Source organism: Patiria miniata, unplaced genomic scaffold, assembly GCF_015706575.1.
Source record: "Patiria miniata isolate m_02_andy unplaced genomic scaffold, ASM1570657v1 HiC_scaffold_25, whole genome shotgun sequence".
Lineage (NCBI taxonomy): Eukaryota > Metazoa > Echinodermata > Asteroidea > Valvatida > Asterinidae > Patiria > Patiria miniata.
The window spans coordinates 8,069,028-8,076,653 of NW_024037064.1; the positions used below are offsets into that span (position 1 = coordinate 8,069,028).

Genomic DNA, 7,626 nt, shown 5'->3' on the forward strand with positions numbered 1-7,626 from the left:
CATTGTATTGACCAACCATTTCTTTCAATTAGCAAAGTTTCAATGTCGCTGTTGAATTGTTTCGGCTTTTGTAAATCTGAAAGGAGTGGGGGTAGGATGGGTTCTGGGTATCAGTAAAGGCCAGGGGCGCTGTTCATGGGAAAAAAGGTCCAAAGTGAAAGAGCATATTTTTGTGTAAACACTTGCGATTTACACCTTTCTCTTGTATGTTTGTTGTGTTAGATAAATAAACATTCAAACGTTCAAATAAACATTTTAGCCTTTGAAATAAAATATCATATGTTTCCCTTTTTAAGCTGAAATGGAAGAAGAACACAAGAGTCAAGCACTAGGAAAGGCTTCCACAGCTACTGGAAGCACTTCCTCATTTTTGGCGTCACAAACCACAACAAAGGTATTTCTTTGTTTCTGCACTATATAATTCAGTGGTTATTGTAATTGTAAAATGTACGTTGTGAGTTGAAGTGAATTCTCACGTGTGTATTTATGTATTTTAACAAAAGACAATTGCCATATGATTTGGCGAAGCGATCTGCATGGCTACTGCTTTAGAACGACGTTGACACTTTTGTATTTCTCCTTCAGTTTGGTGGGTTCTAAGCTATAACAGGTATTTTCAATACTTGAAGAGCAATAACTGATGTGAAGAGAAACCTTTAATCTTTGGCGTTTATTTTAAATTTCAACGTTTTCAGAGTCATGAAAGAACCCTCTCATTGTCATTTTTTCCAATTAATAGTAATTTTAAGAACAAAACCCCAATGAAAATCAAATTTAGTTGCGAGATATTAATTATTGCTATGACTAATCATGTAAAATCATGAAATGGCCTATCAAATTCTGATTTTTTTTTTTGGAAATACTGAAAATGTTTAATCGTCGCTAATTTGTTTTAGACCCTTTGGGACAGAGGTCGCAAGATGCCGAGGTCACAAGAGCCCATCCCTCTGAAACTGGTGTTAGATGAAGTCAACGAGCTGACAGAGAATCTACATGAAAGTGAACGGTTGGATTGGGGACTCCAGTTACCCTACATCGCCGTGGGTTACTTCAACGAGAAGGGTGGAAGCTTGTCCCTGAAAGAGTACGGTGTGCACCTCACCATCCCGCGTGGTGCAGTAGCTCCAGGCTCTCCTCAGCAAGTCTACATCTATGTAGACCCTACTGCACCACCGAATGATGCGGTTGAGCCGACCGAGTTCGCGCTTTCACAAAGTGTTAAGTGCGGTCCTAAAGGGTTGAGATTTGAAGAAAGCGTGGTGCTGTCCTTCCCTTACCAAGCTGATTTGAAAGGTCACAGATATGACAAGCTAGTTATCAGGATGCGTCATGGCGACTCACAAGAGAGGCAATGGGAGGATGGCAATCCTGCATTAGTAACAGAGAAGAAGGCATTTGTCCTGGTTGATCATTTCTGCGATTTTTCTCTGATTGGCACACCCACTCCCGGTAGCAGTAAGCGGCTGAAGGTCGGTGCCTTTGGAGGCGTCCTTAACACGCAAAGTCTTCGGTATGCATTTCGGATCCATGTTTGGAACGACGATAAAAACACTGAAAAGGTACGTACAGATAAAGAGCATGCATGATTTTTGATGGAATTTTGCCTACATGTGCACAAAACCTGTTTAAGTATGCTTATACAGGGCGAGTCCAAAAAAGCCGGACCCAAACCCCATTTTTTTTACTCTGTGTCATTTCTTTGTTGTTTCAAACAATCAAAATACACAATAGACTGGGGGGTTTGGGACTAAAAAGGTTTTAGTGTCATTGAATTTAAATAGTGATATTCTTTGAACGGATATAGCAATTTCAGTATTGTTTTCATCTGAAAGTAGCTGATGAAATTGGCTTTCCCAGTCATTATTATGTTTGGTGCTACATATTTTTTTTAGATATGAAATATATTTGTTGGGTGTTCCGGTTCCGCTTTTTTCACTCATCCTGTACCAGCTTTGTGTAAGCAGCTGTGTGACCAACCTTGACAAAAAGCCGGTTTCCAGACTAGTCAAGCGCTTTTCAACACACGTTTAGAAAGTTTAGTCTAAATACTGTTACCCAAAGTCCTTTGCTCAAATGTATAACTTACCATACTTATAATTGCATTATTTGTAAAGATCGTCATCCCAGAGGAGGAGCACATGAATTCAGAGAGGCTGGACGTCTTCAGAAACTTGCATTTTTTCTTGGATAGTGGGAACTTGGCTGTCGAAGTGGTTGATCTTGAAGGTTGTTGGTCAATCCAAGGAGCGACTGAACAGGTTGGTCTAATAGATTATTTCCGTTCTCCATATGCTGGTGTTATAATTATGCTTGCAAGCTTGATTTTAATTGGTCATATCGTCGAGGGATTTGTAACGGTCCAATCTTATTGTTGCAATGCATTTCAAAAGAGCATCTGAAATGACAGTTGAGAATATTTGAAGTAATTATTTTGTGATTAGAGTAGCTCTTGCCGTATTTTGCCATGTATGCATTTTGAAGTAAAACAAATGAAAGTCTGTCGATAGTTCGCTTAGATATGTCCCTAATTCGCGCTTTGCCAGTAATGTTTGACTTCTCTACTTCAATTGAATTTTATTAGATCATAGACAAAGGAAAGATACAAGTCCTCAAAGACAGCTCACAGTCCGTAACATTCATTCTGAAACGGCAAACGGATGATTCAAAAGACAAAGGGTTGTACTGCGCTGTTCGAACTTACCAGTGTTCTCCAACTGACGATTCGAGGAACCAAGCTGAAGTTCATCTGTCAATATGTCGGAATCCAGTAAGTCAGTGGTTAACTGTAGTTGCTTCTTAATATTACATATGATAGACGACACCGAGTCAGATATTTAAATGTGGACGATATATTTGCTTCCTAAATTTTGTCAATTTTCTGGTGGACCATGCCCATGGTATTCTTTGACTTTGACTGATTAACTTACTGATTGACTGACTGTCACTTGTGAATTAGAATGGTTAATGTCTCTCGCTGACTTGCTGTCACTTGTGAATTAAATTTTTACCTTAATCAACTTAATTGACTGTAATTAAGTAGTTAGACGTTTGACCTATCACGTGGCTTTATATGTCACCGGGCTAGTTTTGCTCAAGTATGTCACTAACATAGGTAACGCAGCTTAAAATGTCAAGAGGTTTTCAACCATTTTGAATCAATCAAATAAAATTGTCAAGTAAATATTGTCTTAAATGAGACACGGTGATAGCCATGCATATAGGCTCGCTGATAACAAGTTCAATTGTAGGTTTAGGGACTTCAGGCATTTAACTACATTGTAAAGATATAGAAATATTGACACATCCGATCCAAAAACAGTTTCTTTTGTGCGACAGTGTTTTAAAATGTTGTAAGCTTGTTTTCTAATATTTTCTAATTCTTATATCAGGTATTTTATTTAATTGCAGGAAAACTGTACCGGTGGTCGTCAACACATGGTGAGCTTCCTTAATTATTATATAGACATACATTGGACGAGTTTGTGAGTTGAGTACGTTTGGACGCATTTGTTGCCATTTTTTGGTTCCCCTTCACTTTCCTTGTCCTTGAGTGAAAATGAAAACACTCTGAGGATTTCGCAAATGCTTCATTGATTTCTTGAGTAGTAAAAAAGTGTTTTATTTTCTGCCTGGTCTCCCGTCAACTGAAGGCAGAAGTTTTTGTGCGGCGTTTACTTGTCAGTTTAGCTAACCTACTCTCCCAAGAGAGACAAAAAGAGTATTTTCAGGCGCTTAGGTATCAACAGCAACAATAATTTTTAATGTGATGTCATTCTATATAAACTAAATCTATAGTTCTGGAGCCATGCCACACATTCAGTCAAAAAAGAAAAGAAAAAAGAAGAACTAGAGATATATAGGGCTTTGCCGCATTTTTTCAAACTACTGGTTAATGTGCAATCATGTTCAATTTCATGTGCGAACAAAGTTCTGTGGTTCGCATGCAGCTTTGACAATTGACATACCCGATTTTGAGTCCTTGATTTTTGAAATCCATAATGTGTTCAATCCTGGCAATGAGACAACATGTAGTCATCTTCATACGTTCTATGTCGAATAATACATGTAGTATCAAAATAGAACAAGAGTGATCGCAATATTTTGTTAAATATGCAAATTATATGCGATTAGGATCGACAATAAATATATTTTGAATAATTGGAAGCTTGTAGTGGATCAAATAAAACATAATGCTGCAATTGGCAGTAACAAAAATTGGCAAAATGTGAAAAAAATACTAAGATCAATAAAATACACACTATGACGTCACTATGACGTCAGTTTCATATCTATGCATTACCCATACGTGATAGCATAGTTTCACCCCAATTGTCTCTCTAGAAATATTGACACAAAACTTTAAACTATGCAAGCTTAAGAAGACGTCACATGACCCATTATGACGTTATCATGATGAAAGTGATTAAGAACCATCTCTGCCTCATGGTCTTAGTCTGTGCCTAGTTTAAAGTCAATCTAATTGCATTTCTTGTCAATTAGAATAACAAAATTAAAATTATGAAAAGTAATTAAAAACATCTAGCAATGACGTCATCATGACGTAATTTCAGATTTTGAATACTATTACCTACACACCCTCCAAGTTTCATAAGGTTCGAACATTCCCTTATGTGTTTCAAAAACAAATCACATTTTTGATGACGTCATGATTTGTCCAACATTTTTCAAACTTGAGCTCCTATATCTATGCACTAATACACCCAATACAAAAGAAAAGTGAATGTAGCATTTTTTTTATTATACAGATGAGATGGAAAATTTGAAAAAAAAATCAATAACAAAAAATGAATTGATGACGTTATTATGACGTTCATTTACAACACATCCCTGACTATGTTACATACCAAGTCTCAACCCATTTTGGGGTTCCTAAATGCAACTTAAGCATCCTTAAGTACCCTTTGTGGATAAGTTGCAGTACTTTACCCAGGTTCCTCAAACTAATACATTTCACAGGTTGATGTTAATATGCCGCCCTCGTTTGGTTAATTTGTGCATGAGGATATGATTATGTGTCTTTCGACGCTAAAATGTTGAAAAATTAGATTTTGAACAGGAATCATGTGTCTTGGTTTACAGTTTTATTGTTGAGTTTATAACAGGTTAATTCCAAGTTCGGTCACAAGTAAAGTACAAGTCCATTTACAATTGCTATTCAAGTTATTACTAACAATGGATAACGAAGTAAGGCCTTTGCTACAGTTCGTTTGTAGTTGTAACTTGGTTAGGGGCTTTGTGATGGACTTGTAGTGGAGGGCATGTATGTAACATAATCCGTCCTTAATTTCTACAAGGCAGCATGCACTTGCATTAATGTGTATTTGCAATTCGCAAGGAGCCAAAAGCTATTGCGCTAAATTTCTTTAATGTTTCTTTTTCTTAGAGAGGAGGGGCAGCCGCTCCTTTGGCCTCTTTGAAGGTAAGATGATGAGACCGATATCCGCACCACAGTAGGTTCTATTGGAAGCATTTCTTTAAATTGCAATTCCTCAATATCTACGAATCTCTTAGCATTCTACGACGTAGCATGCAAGAAGTAGAAGCAAAGACAAACATACTCCATACAGATTTCAGTTATAATAATAGACCTTATAAGCGAACTGTTGTGAATTCATCGTTACTGAACTCAAATAACACCCTCTGAGATGGCCGTAACGCATAAGGTACTACGTTGAACTATCTGATATTCCCGCCGTTTAACGTGCATTTACATGCCTTAGCAATTGCTAAAAAAGGGCAACCTTTCATGTGAAAATCAATTTTCCTCGAGATAGCAGCGTTTTTACAACTGTTTTAGATGTTAAATAGAAACGGTTCCAGGTGAGATGGCAAGTACCTCACTTTCTAGTTCAAAACAATTACCTTGTCTTTTCACTTGAAATTGAAATGTTCTCGACAAACGATTCAATTCAAACAACATCGAACATACGAATGCCCCACAAATCGTAAAGTTTGTTCCCATGAAGCAAACAAGAATTGCAACATTTTTTTTTTCTGTTGCCATCACAACTTTTTGATTATTTATAGAAATTAACGACTGTTCATGCAACACAGCCATATATCACCAGCACAGATATCCACCAACCGCAATGCAACCTCCCGGGAAATATCCCCCAACGTTTCCAGGATTATTATTCCTTGAGATGTTTCCGATGGGTGTAGTTAAGAAAAAGCTGCTCACTATAGTAGTGCGCACCAAAACGATTCAAATACATATTCCCCCCAAACATCTGAGAAATTATCAGCCCTTCTGAATGTAATACAAATAATTTGTATAACCAAAACTAACAAAATTCAGCTGCAAGAGGGTAAATCTGCCAGAAAAGTGAGAAAAAGAAATAGATAAAAGCTCAATTTAACCTGCGAAAAACAATTGCCAAAAATCCCCCAGCGATTTGCCAATTATATCAAAATAGGCCTTTGTCACCGAAATCAATATTATTTTCAAATTACCCAGGAACAGATTGGCAAAGGAGTTTCAATCAAGGTTCATGGAGAGGTTGAGCCCCAAAACTTTGGTGGGTTGTCAGAGAAAGCGGTGTGGTCCTTGTGTTATCATCTAGACTGCGAACGCGACGGCGCTAACAACTGGAGGCAACTCATGCAACGGATGACCGACTTGCCAGGCAGATCTGTTGCGGTTGTAGTTGAATCGGGAAAAATTCGCGCGAAAGGTTTACTGCAACTCCACTTCGACGTTTGCAGAGACAATAACACAACGGACAACGAAGCCATAGAGTTTTTGGTAGGGTTCCTGAGTGAGATGAAATTAGACGAGGCTGTAGAAATTATACAAGATGATCTCAACAAAAGATTGTGATAAAAGAGACTGTGATAAATAAGTAGGTAACTGGACTACCCAGTCAAGTCAAAGACAATTTAAAGTATTGTACGTCTTAAGGAAATGCAAAAAAATCACTTTAATGGTTAGACGCACGGCATAAACCACATTCGGGTGTCCTGTAAATAGCACATATTTTTGCCGGTATGAACGTGTAACTTTACGCGTATGACAACATTAATACGAAACAAGTAACAGATTACTTTCTACGTAGATGATTGCCACTTTTGCAGTCTATTTTAGCCAGTGTTTACCAACAAGCCAATGTTATAAATCATTTACAGGTGAATGTAGAATAAAAGTCGACCGCTCTAAAGGTATGTTTACGGTGAATTCGGAAGTTTCCGCATGTTTTAATCGGATGATAGGATACATTCATAACAGTGATTATGAATTTGTAAAATATTATCATTGTAAAAAAAAAGCATTTGTCAAAAGGACAGGTGTCTTTACGTGTGTAATACATTTACACTTCAGCAAAGTAAGGCCCTTTGAACTTAAAATATATTAGAGCAATACTAATGAAAAAGATCATGTAAAACCTTCATATAAATGTATACGAAAGATAATACATTTTTAATCAACTAAACAAATCACAGATGGAGGTATATGTATTTGTATGTATAGGGCCCATTTTACTATTGAAATGAAATTAAAGGTGCCTTGATCTATTATTCTAAGACAATAATTTAAGGACGTGTTTTTCCTCATATTCCCAACGTAAAATCCGATTTCAAATTTTACTGTTCTCACCCAGAGACTGA

At 37.1% G+C, this 7,626-nt stretch overlaps 1 protein-coding gene across 1 annotated transcript; it reads left to right on the top strand.

Annotated features, from left to right (window-relative positions):
• The first annotated feature begins 920 nt into the window (after nucleotides 1-920).
• Nucleotides 921-6,841, top strand: LOC119732988 (netrin receptor UNC5B-a-like). Its single transcript, XM_038206570.1, has 5 exons — nucleotides 921-1,469; nucleotides 2,115-2,258; nucleotides 2,582-2,767; nucleotides 5,405-5,440; nucleotides 6,479-6,841. The coding sequence occupies exons 1-5, from the start codon at nucleotides 921-923 to the stop codon at nucleotides 6,839-6,841; spliced, it is 1,278 nt and encodes a 425-aa protein (XP_038062498.1).
• The last annotated feature ends 785 nt before the right edge of the window (nucleotides 6,842-7,626 follow it).

What these genes read in the sequence shown, in the direction of transcription:
- LOC119732988 (XM_038206570.1), top strand. Translation starts at nt 921, where the DNA reads ATGCCGAGGTCACAAGAGCCCATCCCTCTGAAACTGGTGTTAGATGAA. An exon ending in TCCAAGGAGCGACTGAACAG is followed by an intron (nt 2,259 to 2,581) that starts GTTGGTCTAATA and finishes GAATTTTATTAG; the next exon opens with ATCATAGACAAAGGAAAGAT. An exon ending in CTCCTTTGGCCTCTTTGAAG is followed by an intron (nt 5,441 to 6,478) that starts GTAAGATGATGA and finishes CAAATTACCCAG; the next exon opens with GAACAGATTGGCAAAGGAGT.